This window comes from Ambystoma mexicanum, chromosome 1p (genome assembly GCF_040938575.1).
Source record: "Ambystoma mexicanum isolate Mex_15411 chromosome 1p, UKY_AmexF1_1, whole genome shotgun sequence".
Lineage (NCBI taxonomy): Eukaryota > Metazoa > Chordata > Amphibia > Caudata > Ambystomatidae > Ambystoma > Ambystoma mexicanum.
Window position 1 is genome coordinate 1138293991 of NC_090921.1, and position 24632 is coordinate 1138318622.

The 24632-nt window shown below is 46.7% G+C and overlaps 1 protein-coding gene across 2 annotated transcripts in view; it reads left to right on the forward strand.

Moving 5' to 3' along the window:
* Positions 1 to 24632, forward strand: part of IGLON5 (IgLON family member 5) — a 1589367-nt gene that overhangs the window by 1257500 nt on the left and 307235 nt on the right. For both annotated transcript variants that reach the window (XM_069604793.1, XM_069604792.1), the window contains exon 3: positions 24130 to 24362. In XM_069604793.1, the coding sequence (XP_069460894.1) occupies positions 24130 to 24362 (233 nt within the window). The remainder of the gene's footprint in view (positions 1 to 24129; positions 24363 to 24632) is intronic.

Sequence of the window (24632 nt, forward strand, 5' to 3'; positions counted from 1 at the left end):
TGATTTCATTGGTTGTTGGCATATGCCTGGGTATTCAGCATTGTACAGGCTATAACCTTGGGTATACCTGTAACTAGCCGACATTTCACCTGAAACAGCATCACAGAACCTACAAGTTTTATAGGGGGCAGGGGAGGTGAAGAGGCCATTGGAAGAGTTTGGGGAACTGGCACACATGTGGGGGCACTTGGTGAGAGCCTGGGAGGGCAGTGAATTTCACCCAGCCAAACCCACCCTCTGTCCACTTACCCTTCCTCACCCCCTCTACCATTGCCCACACATCCTACCCCACCCTCTCTACCCCTGCCTGCCATACCCCCACCCTTTATATCCAACCCATCCTACCCCACTACACTCACCCACCCACCCACCCTACCATGCTCTCAGTTGCCCCGCCCACCGTACTCCAAGTCTCTGTACTCTCATCCTCTCTACTCCACCCTGTGTAAGTGCACCCACTCACCCTAACCCCCTCTCTACTCCCACCCACCCTACTTTCACTCGACCTACCCCGACCCATCTGACCTGCGCACTCCCTACCCCCACCCACTCACCCTATCCCCACTCGCCATCAACACTGACTGCATAAATGGATTTTGTTTTGACAGAATATTTCACTACAGATTGCTGGTTTTAAAAGATTAGCACACTTTAAACGTTGCCAGCATACTTATTGGACCATTTCCTCGCTCATGTTATTTTTCTAGTGTTCATTTAATTTTTAGAAAACCCAATGCTATTTTGTTTTGCTCAATTTCTTCTAAGGGGAAGGTCAATTGAGCCACATTTGCATATTTCACTTTAAGATATATGTTCACTTACTGTGTGTATATTTATGGCTGCCAGCTTTCGTTTTTCGCTATGGGGCAAAAAGTACCTTGGGCATATGTTATTCTTACAGCCTGTTATTTTTTCCCTTTCCCGTGCTGCTTAAATACAGTTAGTTGGGGTCATGCAATGTATCACAACAGACACCAAGAGACTGGCCATAAAACAAGGGGCTTGAAGCATGCGGCTTAACCAAAGTGTTTGATCCGTGGAAAATAATGTAATTTCACTGCGTATTACCTAAACAAATGGTGAGTTCTCAAAGCCAGCCATTTTGTATGCTTAATAATTAGTCTGTTATTGGTGAACGATTTTGAGCGATGGGTTGCAAGTGTTTTAAAATATAGAATGGGCACAGCCTAAAATTCTATGGAATGACAAAACCCTTAAAATTCAATGAAGACAACTTTAGTTAATGATTAGTTAAGGTCAAATACTTATTGCAACAAAACCCTGGAAATTCAGAGAGACTCACCATAACTTTGCGCCCCCTGTTGTGCAGCCTATGACCGCAATGATGGCAACACAGATTACTTCTCTGATGAAATCACTGGTGACATCAGGTCTACACTCACCAGAGTAGAACTCCAGCACACAGACACCGTTTTCTTCTGGTTTATGGGAGCAATGGAAATGCATAGAAAGAGCAAGGGAAAGTCCACAACCTTTGCATTAGCAGCACCCATATTATTAACACAGCTTAGATCAGTGGTGAAAGCGCCCCACGGTGTTATGACTATTCTTAGATGAACATGGGTCTCATTTCTGCAGCTGGAGTCTGCTAGTGAGTGCCACAGCAAGCCTATCTAACGAGGGAAGGAAGGACCACTAGCCTTATGCAGAGTAAATTGACGGGGCATTCAACAATGTTTGTTGCTAGTATGGAGATTTCTAAGAGGATTGTAAAAAAAATCATGTCCGGCTGGAAAGCTGTACAGTAAGGAGACGCTAAGCTACATCACCAGTTAGGAAGAATTTGTTCTTCCGAATTGAAACCAATATTTCATGGGTAGAAAAGAAGTAGTGTGCCCTCTGACACTGAGTCACAGCAAGGGATGGCCTGCTGCATGATGCCCTCTCTGCAGCTTAGTTAAGCCTAAGTACAAGTTAAATGTTGGAATGAAGCCTCAGTTATTTTTCCCTAAATGTGTATTGTTTTCCTCTAACTTTGGACAAAATGCTCAGCAAAGAGTGCTGTGTTTGCATTATTTTTGATTATTAACAAAATGTAAAGAAAAATGTATTTTAAGGAATGTAGCTCATCATATGTGTTATTGCGCTGATAGCTGACAGAAACCTGAGAAGTGAGAAAGTCTTCTTGACACAATGCAGAGGCGTTGCTAAGAGGTGGCTGGGGGGGTGCTATATCCCCGGGTCTTTTGGCTGTGGCCCCGGATAGAAGCTCATGGGCTACAACCAAAAGGCTATTTTGCCCCGAGTCCCGACAGCCCCGACATTAGCATAGCCCAGGATCTTTTACAAACCTTGCAACACCCCTGATACAATGTAATGCCATACATTGTTTCCTGCTTGAGAAACAAGGAAAAACTATTGTTAATAAATGTATACATCTGCGCTTTCCCACATCTATCATGTAACAGTTCAGTGTTGAATTGAAATCCGAAAGAATGGAGAATGCTTTCCACGTTTACTTTGTTCCTGCAGGTTGGAAGACAATGAGAGCTGGGGTGTTACTCAATGTCAGTAATATACCCAAGCTTTGCTGAACACGTGTTGTACTTTATCAATAATCCTTTGTTTTTGCTCGGGCCGGTAACTTGGGCCCCGGACCGTTATCGGGCAGGTGTAGCCCGCAGAACGTGGGATTATTGCTATTGACATCCCATAGCAAACCTGTGGGATGCTAAAATCAATAAAAAAATAATTTAAATTTCCCTGCTACTTTGTACGCAGCAGCTGTGGAGAGTCAGCCACGGTTGCCATAGAAATGGAAGGTGGTACTCCACTCGGAAGCCCCTCTTACATTTCCATGGTTTCATCAGGAAACTATGCGGCCCAGACGGAGGAGTCCTGAAGAGAAAGGTAAAGAGATTTGATGGCGTGAGGAGGGCTGGGAGAGTGAAATTGGTGGACGGGTTAGATTGGGGTGCAGGAGGCAGGGGCAGAGGGAACGCAGCAGCCCCTGGTGCCATGACCACTTGGTTTTCTTTGAACCCGGGCTTACAAAGGTATATTAAGCCCAGGATGTGTGCACCCTGATTGGGTGCTGCACCCGCAGTGGGTGCTAATGGAAAATAGAGCCTGTGTGTTCGGTCTCACTACCAAATAGTGAAGTAGATGTTTACATATACCCCTTAGTGCATCATGTAGCTTGAGTAGGACCACCTTTGGATACCCAAAGAATCACAGCCTCACAGCATACCATTACTGCAGACATTGAATGCAGTGCATTAGAACAAACTACCACTCCTTTCCTTATTTCTAAAATGCATACCTCTTCTTCCCTAGTCTATTTCCTTTTAAATTATGGTTACTTATCTCCTGCAGGAATACATCAATATCCAGCTAAATCTCTCTTGCTGATTTGCAGGTGCTGGTTTCTCGCAGCACAGTACTATCACTTTCCATTTTCCAGCATACTGTGAGGGCAATGCATCTTAATTTAGCCTGCTGATTAAAAGAAGTATTGATAGTGCTTGACTAAAAGAACAGTGTGTTCTCCCAGAGACTCTTTTGGCTTTGGAGAGAACCAGAAATAATTGTTTTAGTTGAATGTTGTTAGAGGTGACCGGTTTTTGAAAATATAATATGAGCAGAGAAGATTTATTTTCAACTCTGAAAACTGGAGGGCGATGTGGAAGGAAGCTATGCCCAGAGCCCCTTTGAAGCACACTGGACTGCAATGATGAACCTGAACACCTGCCTAAATGCTTCACAGAATCCCAACTTGGAAGAAGTTTCTCTCCTAAACAGGAACCAGAATTTGCATTTAGAATAGCCAACTGCTTGAATCTAAAATAAAAGCATAAACTGATGATGTGTGACATCAGAACTTGTAACTATCCCCTGTAGTAAATACCACCACAATTCAAACAGTTATAACAACATCACGTGAAAAGTCCATGTGTCTTCTTAGAGCAACTGAGCTTCGAATCCCGGATCCAGGTAGAAACCGAACTCAGGTATGGTATTAGGCGTTTTATATAAAAAAAATTAAATACATAAATACATAAATCATGTGTCACTCTTATGGCTGAAGTAACAGAATCAGTAACCGAATGCATTCCGGACGTCAATTGCATCATCAGGGCCTGCTCTGTCTACTTTACCCAATATGTCACCAATGGAATAAAGAACCTTATCTGACGTGTTGAAGTACTCCAGCGAAATGGGAAGTCTTGTATAAAATGCATATAATTGGTCTGCGTTCTCTTGTCCAGTGTGTGCCTCTGATATAATCAAATACAGACCCTGGGGTTGAGCCTCCTCTGAACGCTGAATAGAAAGTGTGCATCTACCAGGAGTATGGAATGTTTTATGGGTGTTAAAGGTTTCAGCAGCAAGGGGTCATCTGAAGAGGGACAGGCTAATTAACCATCAGCAGCACATTTGGGGGTTAGGACAACATGATGTTAGAAGCTGGTTCGACTCCTTGCTATTGCACCCAGAAACATATGCAGAAGAAGGTGACAAGTGACTAGAGAAGTCAAGGGGAGTCCACTAATATTATCCTTAAGAAACTGTATATGCACTTGACAGAGGGGGTGCAAGGAGCACATTTAGCATTGGCGGCTCAAGTTTGATCTACCTCCTGCTTAAATTATGAGTTTCGTGAAGACAACCAACTTTGCCAAAGCAGCTCAAATTCCCACACTGCAACACCTTTTGAATTTAAAAGATGGTGGGCTTCAGGTTTAGTAAAAATGTAATTAAATTAACTTACAACTTTAAGCAATATGTTAATAATAAATGCTGGAGTTTAATTGATGCTGATTTCCTTACGGAATTTGAATGGCTTTTTATACTTTTGGAAGAAGTCCTTCTGTGTCATAGGACAATGGCCGGAGTTCCCTTGCCCTGTTAGAATGCGCTTCTTTTACCAACCGCACCCAGTTTCAAATCCTGCTCCGTGGTTGAGTATAGTGCTACGATTCTCCCCATAGGGTTGAAGCAGTGCTGCATTCTTGTCTAGGCTCTGAACTCATTGAATCTTCTGTGGCCACAGGGTATGGATTTGTAGCTGCTCTTCATTGAATTAGAATCCCTCTGTAACTCCGTAAAGTCTCTTGGGGGCTTTGCTGCTGCCGGAAAGACTTATCTCCCAATAGCGTTACTTCTCAATGTCTACAATGTCTTCAGCTTCTTGAGTAAAGGGGGGCATCAGCCCACTTTCTTTCAGTAAAGTAATAAACTATGGGTCACAGGCCGTGGTGACCGACCCCAAAATGACCACCTATAGGGTCCAGTACGTAATGTAGAGATGTCCTGGTTAAAATAGCAGGAGCTCATACGCCTTGCCATCCCCGCGCTACTATGTCCCACAGGACTGAAGGAGCTGGAAGCAGATAGAAGCATTCTATCTCCAAAGTAAGTTCTGGTTCCCTCCAGTCAGCAGCAATGAACGGGGCCAAAGGGACATTCATAGATAGATGAAAAGACTGACATTTCTGGAAAGTCAGTCTGTTTAGGAATGGTCACAGAGATGGTTCCCCCCAACTGGTCTTCTACATGCTGCAGCATGTCTGGAAATCTCAATGTGACCAACTGTGCTCTGTGATCTGGCACCATCAGGATACGCTGCCCCCCCCCCCCGGCCCTCCTCCTCCCAGTTTCTCCTCTCTCGTCCTCTGTTATCCACGGGAACAAGACCATTCAGGTTTTATAATCTTTGATATACAGGCCAGAGAAATTGATCGGCAGCCGTAGAAGTTGTGGCAGCGATTTACAAGCAATTTTAAATCACCGCAGACCCAGGGGAAGATGAGCACCATGCGAGAAATGTGCATCCAATGGCCCTGTGCATCAGCATAAATCATACACGAACCTGCAGGGACCCTGCCGGCGGAATGGGTGTTGGATCAATAACCTCCACCTGTTCATATCGTTAAAACAAGTGTTAATTAATTTAGAAAAAGCTGAGGGAAGGAAGGTGGGAGGAACATGGGGCTATAGTCCGACAGACAGCGTTCTCCCACGCCTGACTAAGATCTTACTAACCTCTCCAGGGCCAGTATCTCTCTCATGTGCTTGGACACACTGTGGTCATCAGTTTGAATCACAGAATAGAACACCTTAATGATACGCGTGTTTGCACCCAGAAACGCTTGTATACAGGCACGTTATAAATGCCATATCATATTATAGTTTTGGTTGGTGCTGGAAAACCGTGCTGCACCTCTGAATTTACACTCCTAGTATACATATATTTAGTTACAGAAAGTCTATATGCACCACAAATTAATAGTAGGTAGTAGTAGTTGTAGGTTAATCATGAGGTGATCTTCTTGTTCAAAATGTATTATCGAATATCAGCCGACATGTGTTTCGGCATTGAGTCGTTTCAAGGCTGTTTTATCATCAGTATCAACATGTCCAAGTATTGTAGATATTGCATACGTAAGATATTCCGATTTAGTTTTAGGGATTTTTTTGGGTAGACCCCTTGGTACCAGAGATGCAGCTTGCCACATTTCAGATTTCAAGCAGGCAAAGCTTGCTTGTCAATGGTTATACCCTCATATGGAGTTTCATATCATACCTGTTTGATGAAGAATTTCACAAAATGATGATTTACCTTCAATTCAGGTGCATACATTTTGATCTGAACAGGTGCACTGGGCTCCCCATGTACAGAGCGACCTCTCGGGTCAGTGGGAGCTCAGTGTGCTGCTTTGCTTGGCGTCAGGATTGTAGGAAATCTACTGGCTTTGTATGGGTAGGTGTGATAACAGCAGATGGTTTTCAATATCCTTGAGAATTTCAGGGAGGAAGTTCCGCTGCTAGGACTGTTGCAAGGTAGGAAATTGGCAGCAGTTGAAGATGTACTCTCCTGTTTGGCAACAGATGCACATGTACTCTCCTGGTCAACTCGCTGACACGGTAGATGTCAGCAAGTTCACCAGTCAGAGGTGGCTCTCTACGTCACATTTGTGGAAATGGTATCAGGGATAAAAGTGCTAAGAAGTCTCAAATGACCAAAACTAAAAATACAGCACATAAATGTTGTTCGAGCAATTTTCCATTAGGGTTTGTGTGAATGAACCAAAGTTTAATTTAAACAAGCATTGTCAATGCCAACAGTTTGGACTTTAGTATATGCTTGGGAAAGACACTTGCTAGGCACAGCCGTAGTGGTATTAACTACCCAATGAGGGTAGCCAGTGCACAATGGTACGAGTACATGGGCATCAAATAACAGTATCTGACAAATGTCTTAGACTTATACACAAACCAAAACGAGTAGCTTTGCCAATGTTTGTTTTGAACAGGACTAAAGTGAAGGATGGGTGTAGGGCTTATAACTTGAGTGGCTGAAGGCAAGCCTGATTGACATTCTTATTCCACAAGTAGTAGGTTTACAACTCCCATTAAGTCATTAACTCTCAGCAGACTGCTTTGAAAATCTCTAGCAGGCACTTTTAGTGCACTGTTTGATGGAACAGCTTGATTAAAGCGAGCTAAAAGAGTTCCCATGGGCAGGGACAGGAACAGGGTGGGAATGGCCACAGCGATTAACAAGGTCATGGGCAGTCAATCGGTGGGCACATAATTAAACAACACCTACAGTCTGTGTGTCCCTCCACATATACCATGTCTCCCTATCTGTACTCTAATGTAATAGTTTTGGCTTATGACACAAACTAAACAGGAGATAAAGAAGGAGAGTTCAGAAAGTTGTGCATTCACATTTTCTCTAAAATGTTACACTCTTTTTCACCAAGCCTTTCAGGTGATCAAGGCAATACACAAAAGCCAAGTTTGAATATTCAATCACCATCACTATTGTTGAGAGGTCTCTCCTAATGTTATATGAGCAGGTGTAATGGTTCTTCCCCAGCTCTACCATTTTTGAGAGGGGTCTGCCATTTTGGAAATCTGTCTTTTTACCCAAGCAATTTGGTTTACTCGTTTTACAAGAGGGAAAATGTAAGAAGTAAAAATCTGAATTGTACATGTGGTTTAGAAATGCAGAGCTTGGCTCAAAGTCTGAGATTAAGAGTAAAACAACGCTGGTTCTAATGCACCTGACGGAAAGGTTAATTTAGCTCCGCTGGACTTGCTTTAGATCATTTTATGATTAGATTAGTTTATAAGACTTTGTGACGCCTCCAAGGCTTCTTGACAGTCACGTCATAGAACAAAGTACTTAAAGGTGTGTGCGGGCAAAGGAACTAGGAAGAAGCCTTTGCAGAATGGATGGAGTATTCGGCAGGCAGGAGTCTCACTTGGGACCTCCACGCCTATGTTAGTAAGGAAGTGCAATTATTCCCTAAACCCACACATCAGAAGGACTGTTTGTTGGAAAGAATCTTTATGCAATGGGATGCTTCAAAGAGGCTACCAAATCTGCCCCTTATACTGTTTTAAGGGAGTGGCAGAGCAAGCAAGAACCCCACAGATTCCAGAATGGTAGAACCGTGTGGCCCGCCCAACGAGGACTAGGCCCCAGGATTGGGAAATAGTACTTGTTGACAACACATTAGCCACAAGGAGGAGCAGTGTTAACAGACTGGCAGATTTGCCACCACATGCCTTGATCTCTCAGGGTGACCAAAGGGCACAATTCTGCAAAACCTTCATCCAGACGCATTCTGTTAAGCTCCTCCTCCACAAACATGTTCTATAGATCCCATGGTTCAATATGTTTTACAATCAATTTTTTCCTACGACAATTTTCCTGTGCATTCACCCAGCCAATCCTCATTAATGCTCCATCCCGTCCCATCTTGGTTACTTCACGAACAATGAGACCATGCCATCCTCTATGCTGCACTGGACAAAGATCGCTCCAGCTAAACAATTTCAAAACCTACGGTACGTATATCTCACACCACTTCTGTGTGTGAAAACAAAATCAAAATATCGAGGCTGAGTACCCCAACTACACCGGACACGGGTTACAAAGGAACATACAAAGTACTTTTATTTATACTGAATTCAGTTACGAAGAAAAGAGCAAAATCAGATAGCTATCGGCCCTCAGTGCAACACAACGAACTCCAGCGTGGTTCAATGTTCAGTGAGACGCTGTACATTAGAATGCATTGGTCTTTTATACTCTTCATGAGCACGATGTCCAGCCCTACTTTGGGTTAATATTCTGCTAATACATCACCGATCTAGGGTTCATGCCGAGTTTTGCACATCCACATCTAACTGGTTTGCTTTTAATACATATATCAACAAGCCTATACAGCAACTGTGTATTCCGGGATTTTCCATGCAGGTCTTCTCAAACATTAATACAATGTAGTTAAACAAGTGTTCTATGTTCAGTATTTGAATACATTGTTCTTAACATATTCTCGCGGATTAGTTTCATTGCACGAGTAATCCTTTATACACAGGTCAACGAAGGACAAGGTCTCAGTTCACGACCTCAACAGGTGGCCTGCAGTCAAGTTACATATTAGCTACATACAGAGGTCAAGACGGCCATGTTGTCTTTCGGAATGACATCGTCCACCATTTTAACTCACTGGGTGACTTTACAAAGAGAACCTAAAATGGCAGATGATCCTAAAATGGCAGCTTACGTAGCACTTTAAGGTCAGGACCTTGCAAGTGACTTACAAGCAGCTTGGCGTAGGCCAATATACATATATTCATTGCAGTAGGAGGCACAATATAATTTCTCTTTTGACATGTGGACACAGGCCGCAGGCACGGCCAAGCATCCATGCACCATGGAATGCTGCTATTGCTATGCCCTTCAGGTCTAGCATCGCACATAGCTGTCCATGCTGAAACACCTGACGTACCTCAACACGTCTGCCACTAGCAGACAGCGACTACCATCCAAAAGGAACTCGGTATAGCTGGCCACACATTGACTCTCTCAACAATAGCCATCTATCGCAAACCACCAACAGCACCCACCCACGTGCCTGACCTTTTTCGGGCTGCTTAGTCGAGCATTGCCAGTCACCTAAGTCCTAGTCTGGCAAAAATGCATACACGCATTTTCTAATCCAAAACTCTTAGAACCTCCAACACATTGGGCCTCATTATGAGGTTGCCAGTCTGGTAACAATGATACCGGTATGCTTGCCGGTACCGTTGTTACCGGACCGGGAAACTCCGAGTTGTGCCGTGGGTGCCTTTCATTCCACCATGTCTGCCCTGGTGGAAAGAAAGGTACCCTCGAGCACAGCATGCCTGTAGCACTGGCACCGTTATGAATGGTGCCGGTGCTACAGGCGTCACCATTCCCATTGAGTCCAATTACCGAGTCTGGCGGGTCGGAATACCCCGCTAATTGCCCATTCGTGAGTGCCGGACTTTCATGCTGGTATGGTATGGTGGTAGCTCTGCCGCTCTTACCAGCAAGCCTACCTCCAACCTTGTAATGAGGCCCACATTGACTACGGTCATCGAGGGAATTCCAACTACAAAGCTCATTGAGGCCATACAAATGGGGAAAGAATGCTATATGAATAACCAAATACAATCCAATCTCCCAGTTCCCAAGCCAACCATTTTTTTTAATGCTCAGTGAATTTTATCACTGGATTTTCTGTACTAAACATGTGTGCAGTGAATATTGAATGATGAAATCACTCTTCAGCGATTGGACAAATAGAGTATCCTGCTTGAACACAAATTCATAGTTTCCTTTATCCACCAGCGGGATGCCGGACACCCCCTATCAGGTGGCCCCAACAATGGTTAACCTACTGAAGCTATTTATTACATCAGGCATTGAATTAATGAGCATGAGTTGTGCAAAATCGCAAGCGGTGACATCAACAACAACGTGGGAACAAAACCTCAGCAGCTTCTGATAGTAGATGCAATTCCTAAGCCATCCGGCCCGAATTCCTGCAGGGCTTCGCTTTCACGGCAACATCTGCCAGGTCGGCCCACAGATTAGTTCCGGGTTTAGGCTGAGTAGAGAAATCGATGAGCCAGCCCTATCCCCCCTGCTCAGGCGGTCTCTATAATAACCATAAGGAACACTTGATGCCGCATGAAAGGCTCTCTCGCGCAGCCCTTATTCCATCTGGAGAAGGAGGGCACTTTGTTTCCCGCCCTGCGATTGAAGCCTCGCAGCCCGCGCGCTCTGACCCCCGTTCCGCCTTTCGAAAACTCAAGAGCCACTCCTGATATACACAGGAGCGGTGGTCTAGGGGGATGCTCTACCGACGCTGAAAGGAGATTTGATACTTGATCTCCGTTGGCCTTGAAAAGGCAGGCTGTGTCCCTGCCCCCCCCCTCTCCACGCGTGCGCACCCCTCCATCCTTGGCAGCCTTAATCAAGGGCCTTCTGCTCACTCAGCTGCATCTGTCGGTGGAACTTGAAACTGCTTCTGGAAGTTTCCAAGTGTCCCTGAGGGGGACACGTGCCACTTCAGAAGGCATTAAGGCTGCGGGTCGCAGGAGTGAATCTGTTCGATGACTGTAGGGTTTTATCTGCCAGAGTTAATCGGCCACGCTTCAGTGCTTCCGGGTCACAGGTGCCTCACTTCAATGTTTCCAGGTCACGCAATTATCGCATGTGACATTTTGTATCTCAGGAGCCCAGTGCTCCAACATATCAGAGGATCCCATTAACATTTCACATTATGCTGCTTTTCCATTAGAGACAGTCAGGCCGAGACAGGCGTGCACAGATGTGTAACGCCACACTGCATTGTATTTCCTGATATTATGTGGGATAGCGTGTCGCAGGTAAACACTATTTATTGTGCAGACGTTAGAGCCATATTCAGGCAGGGCAGAGTGTAGGCTTGTTCTGCTCTTAGCGGATGATGGGTTTGCTGTTACCTGCCCCAGCACAAGGACACATTTGGAGCGTTTATGATAGGCTATGACATGATAGGTTATTTATAACGCGCTTAATAGTCAGAGGTTTCTAAGCGCGGACCTGGGGATCGAACATGTGGTGCTCTGTGTCATCTTGCTTCCAAGGTGTGCACATTGCCCCTGAGCTATCCTCCCGAGTAGACGCATAATGAGCCTCTAGCCAAGCAGCACCCTGGCTGCTGCCAAGCCGTGCCTCCTGGTTTCAAGGTCACCACCAACATAAATATGCATGCCCAGAGTGTTCTCTTTACTCAACATTGCTTCCAATTCAGCCTCACAAGAGCACTGGCACCATATCAAAATATGTTTTCAACACACACTTTTCTAAAAACTCATAGAACTATCGACATGCGTTCAAAATCCCATCCCACCTGGAGCATCTTCAGCCAGGGCTGACCCTTGGTTATCAAAATGCTACACATTCTCAGACTCATGATTACTGGACCTGAGTTTTGTCGTACGCGCCTGTGCATGTGTATACTATGTTGCATTATTGTAAATGTTGATAAACATGTGAATACAAACAAAAACACAAGGTTAAGAGTCCTGACGCTTGTCAATGCTAAAGAACAGTGAGAATGAAAAACCTTAGCGACAGTCCCATATTCCAGTGCTCTGGCCACTAGATGAGCAGCATACCTGCCTGTTTACTCCCAAAAACAGGCAAATATTCCAAGTGAAAAGGCAGATGTCAGCAGTCATGCAGGTGTCCAGCCCTTGCTTTCATCTGCACGGTGGGGTTGATGTGTTCAGACCTGACACATCAGGAGTACGCGCCACAGAGCAGCGCTCTCCTATTTGACATCTGAGCTGAAGAGGCCCTGTCTATGATAACAACATAGATTTACATGTATGCATTCATGCATTCGGTCCCACATCCATATTCATAACTGAATATTGCATTGCAACTCTGCTACATCTGTGCTTGCCCCATTGCCAATATAGCCATCAATGTGTGTGTGTCTATTCAATGGCTGATCCAGGACCACAGTTTCTTGAATGCATAAAACGAGTCATTGTGGCTCTGGCTGTTGAAAAAACAACCAGTGGCGCCCAACAATCCTTGCAACTCTTCACCAACTGCAGACCTTTGCGGTACCCGTCTTCTTCATTTAGCAAGCAAAACCCTTTATGAGTGCCCAAGTGTAAATGAAAGCATTAGGTGGCCAACTGCACTCCACCGCGGTTAGAGCCATTCAGTTTTGTAGTGTTCTGCCCAATGCATTTGGGTCAGAGTAGGACCATCCTTGATACCTCTGTCATGTGAAATGTCATCTCTTAGCATGTATCTCCATGTGGATGCATGACCGTCAGTGGCAAAAGATAGTAAATCACTCATGCTCTCCATGTTAGACAAAAGGTGCTAAGCTATACAGGCCCTGTCTTTCCCGAAACCTTATTCTTGTTCTAGTTTATATGTGTTTAAGCCTTAGAGACAGGCCAGGCTCGTTTGTAAGGCAACCCTGTCAAGTACACAGCATCTTAGACTCTCAGGCAGTCATTGGACTCCCTGGCCTGTGGTATGTCAATTACGCAGGATCCTAGCCTCCAGTGATTCATTGGGCTCCCTGGGCTGGGGTATATCAATTACAGAGCATCCTAGCCTCCGAGGGATTCATTGGACTCCCAGGGCAGGGGTATGTCAAATACACAGCATCCTAACCTCCAAGGGATTAATTGGACTCCCAGGCCTGGGGTATGTCAATTACACAGCATCCTAGCCTCCCAGGGATTCATTGGACTCCCTGGCCAGGGGTATGTAAATTACGCAGCATCCTAGCCTCCCAGTGATTCATTGGACTCGCTGGCGGGGGTATGTAAATTACGCAGCATCCTAGCCTCCCAGTGATTCATTGGACTCCCTGGCCTGGGGTATGTCAATTACGCAGCATCCTAGCCTGCCAGGGATTCATTGGACTCCCTGGCCTGGGGCATGTCAATTATGAAGGATCCTAGCCTCCCAGTGATTCATGGGGCTCCCTGGGCTGGGGTATATCAATTATGCATCATCCTAACCTCCACGGGATTCATTGGTCTCCCTGGCCTGGGGTATGTCAATTACGCAGCATCAGGGATTCATTGGACTCCATGGCCTGGGTTATGTCAATTACGCAGCATACCAGCCTCCCAGGGATTCATTGGACTCCCTGGCCAGGGGTATATCAATTATGCAGCATCCTAGCCTCCCAGTGATTCATTGGACTCCCTGGCCTGGGGTATGTCAATTATGCAGCATCCTATCCTCCCAGGGATTCACTGTGCTCCCTGGGCTGGGGTATACTAATTATGCAGCATCCTAGCCTCCCAGGGATTAATTGGACTCCCTGGCCTGGGGCATGTCAATTATGAAGGATCCTAGCCTCCTAGTGATTCAATGGGCTCCCTGGCCTGGGGCATGTCAATTACGCAGCATCCTAGCCTCCCATGGATTCCGTGTGCTCCTGGGCTGAGGTATGACTTCATTTCCTAGCTCCATAGAGAGTGGCGTTTGAAGCAAAAACGGTTTTCTCATAACTTGGATCAATGGCGGTCCTTCTCACAATGGTATCTTTTTTGCAAGAGTTTTGCCAGTTCTCTTTTACCTCTGGAGGCTGTTTCTACTGAGTTGGTCCCCGGATGCCAAAATAAAATCCAAATGTAACAAAAACACCAGAACAATGAAAAGAAACTGTGCCTGAAGCTGGTACCTCTGAAATCAATTCTAGAGTCCTGTGTACCCTACTAGAGTCCCAGCTGATGCACCCACGCGATTGGGCGAGATATGTACTAATCCCCAGACTGAAGCCAACCAACAGAAGAGCCATCCAAAAAAGATCTAAGGACTTTTCCAGTGCCCCCCCCCGCCCTGCTGGTTATCCCGGTGCCCTGCCCCAGCGGCTGTCATGCCATTGGTCTACGTCTTAGGGTTATCGCCTCTACCACCTGCCACTAGAGGGAGAGACAGGATTGTGCGCGTGCAAGCACTGGCTGCCCTCGTCATCAGGAAAGGTGTTGTTTCCTGTGTTCTGCGCTACTGGCCATTAGTTAGAAGGTAAACCACTGTTGAGTGTTGTGCTCACGTAGAGTGCAGAGACTGTTGGGAGAGTGCTTGAATTACATGTGGGTGTCAGTTGGGGCTGAGCTGTGAATGTATGAGCTGGCCGATGGGTGTCTCCTGTTTTCCACGTGACGAAAAGGCTAAGGCCTGAACTGAGAGAAATCCTGATGAATAAAGCCAAATGCCAACTGCAGCCTGGCCTCCTGAGTTATCCGTCAAGACCATGTGCCACTTATTATAACTAAAAAACATATATGAGATCAGGAAAACGTTGGTATCCACACAGTACGTACATTCCAGAGGAAGAGAGTAGTGCACTACTCCAATGAACTGGAGAAGCAGTGTAGCAGAGATACACTGGGAGAAAAATGTTCCCTAAGGTAATTTCCCAGGCACAATTTTGGGTAAAAAGGGAAACTGGAGTTGAAATTTGGTCTCTTCCAAGCAAAACACTCGTGTTTTACTGGTGCCTAGTCTGTTGCAAAAGGTTGGCGGTGACTAGGTGCAAAGAGGTGTTAAACCCCCTCTCCCCACTGCCATGGGGAACAATATCCGCATTCCCAAATGTTTTTACTTGCAAACAGTATTTATTTATTTTGACCAATGCACAAGAACGAGTAAGGCCTTTATTTTGAACGGAGACAGTATTTATCCTAAAGGAAGGATGTACGCTCCGCAGAGCGCAGGTGGAATAAAGGAATTGCCAAATCCAGCATGCAATGGGGCACGGGGCAGGAAGAGGAAGGAGCCGAAGATGAAGTTATGCAGTGGTAAACATGGACCAGAAGAAGGGGACGAGGATCGTCTGAGAACACGGTGGCCTGACGGGAGATGGGTAGGCTGAGAGGCGCGCCAGCGGAAAGTGGGAGAGGGACCAAGAATACATGCAATCGATAGTGCGGGAGCGCTGACAAGGCAGGGTACAGGTGAATGGGGAGGATGGAAGGGAGGGAGTGACTAGGGCAGCAGTAAAATCCTTTATGCTGATGACACGCCTCAAGATTGGCTCTTGAGCGGCACAGTACAGCTGACATTTTAAGAGTCTGGCTAACAGCGGTCGGTAGCTGGCTGGGTCAAAACTGGCTCCAGCTTAATGGGGGAAAAAAAGGTGCAAGTGGTGGGTCCCCTGGCTGCAACTCACTCCTGGACATCAGAGTTTGGCCGTCTGATCTCTCGGCCCTCTGCCTTCTCCAGCGAAAGTTGTAAAAAACCTAGCCATGAACAACTTGGTCTCCCTGTCATTAGCGACTCCAGCCAGCTCTATTTGCAGTGCAATTTGTTTTATACTGAAGAAATTGAAAGAACTTTTGGCCGATATTCCCTTTGATTAGCATACTTTAGTCATTGCTGCCTCAATAACATGCAGTCTCGATTATTGTAATGCTCTTTATCCAGCTCAGCCTTCTTATTCATTTATTAAATCGGCTGCAAGTGTTGCAAAATGCAGCATTTCGATTAGCTAAGGGTATTCCTTATGGCATGCCTATTTCTGCAGCTCTACAAAACCTTCATGGGCTCCAGATCGGGGCGCAGATTCAGCTAAAATCTCTTTTCATGATTCATCGAGCATCGCAGGGTAGAGGTTGCCTTCAAGAGAATATCATTCCACATTCCTCAAATCACTTGTTCCACTCGGCTTCCCAACCCCTGTTGAAAATTCCATCCTATCAGCTAGAATGATGTAGTGGTCTAGCTTTTATGTTGGCCAGCCCAAAACTATTGAATTCTCTCCCTCTATTTCAACGTAAGATCTAGGACTCTGGTCTTTTGAGGCCCACTTAAAGACAGATTTGTTTGCCTGAGTATCATTTTGTCATGTGTAAAGGACCGGAGGGGGGTGTCTGTACTTCTGCTCTCTATATGGTAGAGGAGAGGCACAGAGGACCGCAGCCAAGATTTTCTATTACGGTAAAAATGATCAAGCAATCAAGGCCTAGCTTCTCAGGAGGTGATGTAGGCTGGTTCTTAAGTACAGTGTAGTCCCCAAGCACCCACAAAGGAATGTCTGCACACTGTATTGGTTAAAACACAGTCTTTATATAATTAATATTCAAGGTTATGTACAATATCACGATAGCTCGCTTTGTACTCAGTTATCTTGGTACCACAATTACTATTAGATCTCTTTAAAGTGCATCAACTGTACGGTTAAATGTCACACAAATCAGGACGTTAGAGGAAACCAACAATAGATATAAGAAGAAAGCAGTTTGTTAGAACAATTGGCAGAATACTGGCCCGATACCTAGACACGGTTCTGTGTGGAGATCCCCCCACCTGGGCAACCTGTAGAATAAAGACATATCACAAGCCTAGTCCATATATTGTTCACACGAGAATTTCCAATAGTTCTGCAACCCCAAAGTACCTGGCATTGTAGCGTTGTAGAGTTCCTCGTCGGAGAATCACCGGCCCTTCTTAAGTGCCCTCCCTTTAAGGCAGGAGTCATGGGTCGTTGAACGTCTGACGGAGAACAGGGTGAGCTACGACGGTGAAGTGCCAGCTTCTTTCCTAGCAGTGCTCGTTGACAGGGGAGTGTAAACGTCCTGCAAGGAAGAGGCGTGCGGGGCACCTCGATGTCGATAGTCCTGGACCACAAAGAGTTTGAAGAACTGTGGCCCAGCAAGGGCGTCGATTCGTCGGCATCTCTGTGGTTTTTGGGTCTTTTGGTGGTGGGAAACCCACCGGCGGATACTCCTTGGCACGTCGATTGCCTGGCCTTCTCCGGCGGGATAAGGCGGGCGGCGGTGCAGATGAGAGCGTCCTTGGATCAAATGTTTCTTAGGCAACGGGAGCACGGCGGCTCTGGTCGGCGATGGCGGTCATCGACAGTGGCAGACAACAGTCCGGGCGCATCTCTTTGGGATTCCACGGCAGTCCCCGTCTTGGTCGGCAGCCTTTCGTAGGTCTGTCTACCAGGGAGCTTTAGCAAAGAACAGCAGGTGCACGATGGTCCCTCGTAGCTCGGGAAGAAGGCACCTTACCAGGTCCTCTCTCGGTCAGTCCTTGGAGACACAGCAGCTTTCAGATCAATGAAGAAGTGCAACAGCAATTCTTCCCTTCCAGCAGGGCTTCAAGGTCAAGCTTCAGTTTCACTCCAGTTACTCTTCGTAGTTTGGACTTCAGCTCTGAATTCTTTTGAACACGATTCCTAGCAGTGAGAGGTCCCCAGATATACTGTTGATCTCCCATTCATTCCGCCGGGTCACACTTAAGCATCCAATCACTACGAAGGGCATTCAGCAGTCTGTCAGCCAAGCAGGCGCACGTGCATTCAGGCCATTCTTCTCCATCCAGACAATCACAACACAGAATGTGGATTCGGACAAGTACCACGCCATTCAACACTACACACTGCATTCATACCAGTTTCGGGCAGGGCTGTCTCAGTCCTTGTGTCAAACACCAGAAACTAGACATACACAACAAGAAGTACATATTCGTCACACACTCCATTCACCCAGGGCCCACCCACAGGTGTACCCACAACCTATGTTCGTTGGGAAGGCTCCAGCCAGTCTGGTCGGCACTTCCCCACACTACCATATATGGAACTTCCACCCAACAGCCAGTCAGGGGGAATGGACAGAGTCAGGGCTTCCCGGGACTTCGGGAAGATCAAGGTAACAGACAACGGAGGATAAGAGGCCACGGCGGCCATCTTGTCTCCATCAGGAATCTATCGATTCCAATGACAGGGCCTGGGCATCCCAAAATGGAGGATGCTCAGGACACCAGTCATTTCAGCAGGGAGCTGCCACCAGCCCGTACCCTGCTCTGTGGGCAACACGTAGGTGCCCAAAAACATACAATAGGGGCACAGGGTTCTACCCCCACCCATGGATGCCATAATGGTATCCCATGGGTCTGTACACCAAACCAAAGGAGAGAGCTGCACCGCCATGAGTCCCGCATGAACTCCTTCATGGAAAACACGACAGAACACACTATAAAAAGCAGTAATGGACAAGGATACGAAGGCCCTGTCCCTCCGATGCATTTCCAGCATCACAGTTTGCCTCAGCTCTCCCTCTCTTTTTTTTAGCGCCCTGATATGATATGATTATTTATAACTTGCTTAATACCCGAAGGTTTATAAGTGCAGACCCAGGGATCGAACCTGTGCTGCTGCTGTCGTCTTGCTTCCAAGGAGAGCGTGTTGCCGCCGAGCTATCCTCCCAAGACACCTATGGTGAAGGTTTTTGAACTATACACGCATTTTTTGATTGCTTGAGTGGATGAAGTTTCCCCATTTGTATACATGCTGCTGCTTGCATCTCAAGTCCTTTATTTATTGACTGTGCAGAACATGTAACTTTGAAGCTCGCACCCTCAGCCCTTTTGGGAAGTGAAATCTGCAGCCCATCTAAGGTACCTGCAGGGGAGGTTAGGGTACTTCTCCGAGGCTGTTCGCCAGTCACTATTTTCAGTACGCAAGGCGGGAGTTGAGCATTGGGCTCATCCTTAACATTGGCCCTTTCATTTGGGCTCTTCTATTAAGCAAGCTATATGTCGTCCATGTCACAGTTGTCATTCCACTTGATCTGACGTTCTACATAACTTCAGGATCACTTCTGACATTCAGAGTGGCAGGGGCTGTGATCTTTTCTCTTCAGGTGTTATGCAGTGTATTTGCCATCAGCTCTACCGCCACAGCCGATGCTGACGGATCCAAATGTATCCACGAAAAAAAAACATCTATGTAGCCAAGGGTGCAGACCCTGCCATCCACCTTTTACTTGCATTTTTGCATGAATTGCAGGTCATCTAGGGCATCCTGTATGACTTTCTCATCTGTTTTGCCCTGGCAACATCTGCCATTCTGTATGAAGTACACGTCCTGCCTCCTGGTGTGATCTCTTGGCGTGCAGGTCTTTACACCCCTCAATCATAACATAGCAGGTGGATTTGTAGAGCGGGCCTTCACCCCCACAGGGGCATCTTGGTGTGCTGGACAGGTAACAGATGTCTTTTGTTACCCAACTTAATGGTACTCATTTTATCGACCTCGGAAAGATGAAGGGCTGAGTGCACCTGCTGGGATTTGAGCCTGTGAGGTCAAACCCAGGCCCCTGTAGTGGATGCATTAGTCCACTGAGCCACAGACCTGGTGATGTACCTCAGATAAAAGCCAATCCACTAGAACCACATCATAATCTTTCTCTGTAGGCAGTGCCACATTCTGACTTTGCTGCTTGCAATAGGTCCAATGGTCAACCGCGGTTCAGAGGGGAGGCGTGGGACCTGAAGCAAGCCTCTGTGTAGAGCTCTTTCCCGTTGCAGTGTGCAGTGCATCGGTTTGATACACACTCTGCGGACGTTGCTGCTTGTCGCAAGTCTGAGCAGTGTTAGACTGGCAACAAAAAGAGGCCCTGGAAATCATTTTCAAAGTAGCCCCATATTACACATGTTCAGCCAGCTCAACCCTTTCCCTATAAGAACATTTGGAAATAAAATAGGTTACCACACAAAAGAGGGCCAGGGTACAGAGGCCCACTGGGGAAATCTCCAGAGTTCCTTATAGGCCAGTCCACCCCTAAATCCGAGTGACCCACAGTAAAGGGGCGTGGTATAGGTCAACATACCTTAACGTAACATAACTTGTCTTTCCACTTACCTAGAGATCCCAGAATCGGGTGTTATTTCCTAAAGTAGTGAACTGTTAAGGTTCACTAGAGAGGGATTGTGGGGCCAATCTTTGGCCTGCCAAAAAAACAAGTTTCACAGTTCCATGAGATAATAACCCCTCTGTCTCACCTCTGACCTCAAAATCTATAATTTCCCGTGGCTATTTGAATTGCACTGTGGGCTGTTTGCCAAATTCATTGTAAATGCATCAGTTGTCGTTGCTGATGGTATTTCCGGACAATAGGCAATGTGCTATGTTCCAAAATAGGAGCCTCTTGCTATCGGCAGGCGCTCTCATCTCATCTCTTCTTGCTGATCTAGCCCTCTTACCGAGTCCTTTGAAAATCTGCCAAGCACAAGATAACAGCATTCATCTATAAATAGAGCGGCCATCTTTAAACAGTGAATTGGGCTGTCATAGCCATGGCGCTTTTTATTTTTTTGCAATCAGCAGCAACATACAACTATATTCGTCTTCCTGTTTCTAACTTTAGATAGAGTTATGGATAATTAGTATGTATCCATTTAAGTGGGACGTTCAGGAGGTTTTCACCAATCAGCTTCATTGGAATGTGGGAAATAATCAGGAGGTGTTTGCAGGTAAATCCAATAACGCTTTTGTCGAACTCATTCTGAATGCCCGCTCTGGGTCCTGGCACTGGGATCAGCTTTTCTCTGAAAAAGGGAAGAGATTTTGTTTGGAAAGAAAGCCACAATCACCCAAAAGCAACAAAAAGTAAAGAGCAAGTCAGAAGAAACAAAGAATGTTTTCACATACCTTAGTATACACAGTTGCTATTTATCATAGTTGTCACAGGTACATTTGTGGTACTCACAGGTCCTCAAGAGTCAGTTTGTGATGCACATACGTATCAGAAGTATAGGTTATTGTGCATAGCTGCCAAGTTTCCCTGTTCCATGCAGAATATTTTTGCCAGACCTGTTGTTTTTTTCACTGCATACTGGGAATTGTAGGCCCATTGCAATGGGAAAAACAAAACTTTGAGTTCCAGCATGCAATTGGAAGTATCACACATGGAACTAGAAAACTTGACAGGGAGGGTTGGGTGGTCCTCATGTCCATGTCGGCTTCTGGGCTGCCATCGCCAGGGGAAGTGTGTTGCAGCAGATGGAGCACCCAGGGATCTGGCTTTAGGCTTTCGAGCCTAACTCTTGGTAGATGTCTGGGGCACCTCTGGGGCACCCAAGGGCAAGGGAAGCACCCCCCCATCCAGGGTGCATTAGGGCGTTTCCTTGCAGAAGTGGGTGGATCCACTCCAGAGGTGCGCTTGGACCTCGGCCATGACCGGGTGTGTGATAAATGCTCTGCCTTGGTTCTTGCAGGATGTGGACCTGGAAAGCCACTGCTTGCCTAGAGGAGCCTTGTCCAGGACCTGGGACTCCCAATAACTGCCTTCTCATATCCCTAGGTGTCCAGCAGCTGTGCTTGGTGGTACTTTCATTCTGCTCTGGCCCTCTGGGGCTGGTTGATTAAGGCCCTGTGCTCTGAGATGCCAACCCAGGGGTCCCCAGACTGCTTCGCGGAGCCCTGCTAGCTCTCCTCTGGACTCTTGTTGGACCCCAGGTCCAAGATGGGCCTCAGCTGCCAGTCTCACCCTGCACTCAGGCCCATTGGGTACCATCTGCACTGAGGCCCCCTGGTGACCTCCAGGGGCTGGCTGACCACCTTCCATGGGCACCAGACCAAGTGCGGAAGAGGCATCTGCTATTTATTGCTCAACAGCACAACACTTCCCATCGACTATTAAGCCCCCACAAACTGGGGGCTTATGGAGTCAGCCATAGACAAATTTAGGAGTCAGCTGGGCCAGCCACAACTCGGGCCATCTCGTCTGACTGCCACAGCCAGATGGCCAGCCTGGGCCAGCCGAAGGACCAGATGGTCTGGGCCGGCCCACCCCAACCAGATGCCCGGGTGGCCACGAGGTTGTGCCTGCATTAAGGCCGCCGTCCAGAGTCTGGACTTAAGCCGCCAGCTCTTCACCCTAGATCCAGAGCTTAAGCCGCTATCCCCTAACCAAGGCTCAGCCTCTCCTCCCTGCCTTCCATGGGCTGGTTCCTGCCTCTCTGCCATTGGCTTGGCCAAGGCTGTCTGGCCTGCTAGGCTGACCAAAAAAGGAGAGAACAGTGCCACCCGGCCTGCCCGCACCCCCTGAGGCGCATGCAGGGTGGGTGACAGGATCCTGTGTGCCCGACGGTCCAGCAAGAAGGACGGAGAACATTTTGCAGCACTGCACCATTTTTTCAATAAAAGTTTGGCTCAGAAGATGACTTTCATTAGACCGCATCAAGGTAGCTTCTCTGCTACTTATGAAACCCTGACCCAGAATCATGTTGTCTATGAATGGTTTAGCACCAGGTTCCCATGAACATTCGGGTCACTATGGGTGAGAGAGGTGGCCCCCTTGTTTGTTTGTTTATTTATTTGTAATGCGCGCCAGCCCCAGGGGTAACCGGGCGCAGCAGAAAGAATATGCAAGGCTTACATTGTTACAATAATCAGGAATTTACAATGTTACAGAATTTACAATGATTCAGAAATAGGTGTTATACATACTTTCCACTGGTACAGATATAACCAGTGATTAGGGCAATTAATATCGAAAAATACGATAAATGATATACAATGTTATCCTTGTTATCCTTCTGTCCTCACTCGAGTCCTGCTGTGAACGACTGTACACACCGGCCCAGAGGCCAGCTATCCTAGGCCAACCGAGGCTCCACAGCACTGCGGGATAGCTATGGTTTGGAAGGATTCTGCATTAGAGGTGTTCAGTCATAATCCCACAATTGGTAGATTCACCCCTTTGGCTCCTCAGCCACGAAGATATACACAATGGCTGAACCTGAAAAACCTCTCGTACTGAGCATGATTACTATTGCAACAATACATCATCAGTAGGGTAAAACTAACCTGTCTCACTACAGTCAAACCCCAGATCACGTTCCCTTATTCTTTTCACAGGTACTAGAGGTGTCTTTGATGGTGCTCCTAGGTATTGCATGTGCAGACGGCTATGCTTGTAGATTTTGGTGATGCCATTGGTTGTGCTCCCGGATTCCACAATTGCAGTGAGGGATGATCCCAGGTGTTGTTTGTGATTGTCACAGGTGCTGGTTGTGGTGCTTGTAAGTATCCCTGATTGTCATTTATGTGGCCTGTAGAATATGCAGATGCTGGTAGCTGTGCTCACAGGTGGCACATGTGCATTTTGTGGTTCCTATGGGGGATGTGCAGTGGTGGTGCTCATAAGAACCAGGTTGCACAAAAGGTGACCCTGGCGAGTGGCAAAATCATATCTACATCAAGACACACACCCTGACCTTCAGGTCAACCAGTTTCCATGGAAAGTTAGATCTGGTTAACTTATTAATGGACAGGTGGCATTCCCAGACCTGTCAGACTGAACAGCTCATACTTTCCAAAGAATTCAGATCCTACTTTCCGTAGTGCAATTAATGTTGGTTATATGTGGATGGTGTTCAATAAAACTTCAAGCTCATCATGCATGGATCACATGAATGTGCCATCTTCTATTGCTCTTCTGCTTCAACCTCTTTCCTCCATGACCTTCAGATATGCAAAAAAATGTGTCCTCACCCATCCTCTCTGGTTGCCTTACCAGCTGTTCCATCGATGACAAGGTGACGCATGTGGCATGGCTGAACCGGTCCAACATCCTCTACGCTGGCGAGGACAAGTGGTCGATTGACCCCCGGGTGCAGCTGCTTGCCAACAACGTGTCGGTGTATAGCATCATGATTGCACAGGTGGACGTGTATGATGAAGGCCTCTACACCTGTTCTTTCCAGACACAGGACAAGCCACAGACCTCCCAGGTGTACCTCATTGTGCAAGGTAAGGGCACGAGCCTCCAAACTCATCCATTGCTGTATTCATAGTTGTTATTTTGCGTCATGTTACGCTGTTGGCACCGTGCTGACAATGGTGATTCAGCCCAGAGTAGGGAGCTGCGGGTGGGTCCATGAACAGAGGTGGACTGGCATATTGGAACATTAGGACATCCTCCAGAAGGCTGCTATGGCTGGGCTGGCGGTAAGTACATCTAGCCAGCATTGAAATATGCATTTCACCATTTAAAAAGAGTGGATTGATGGAATATAACTG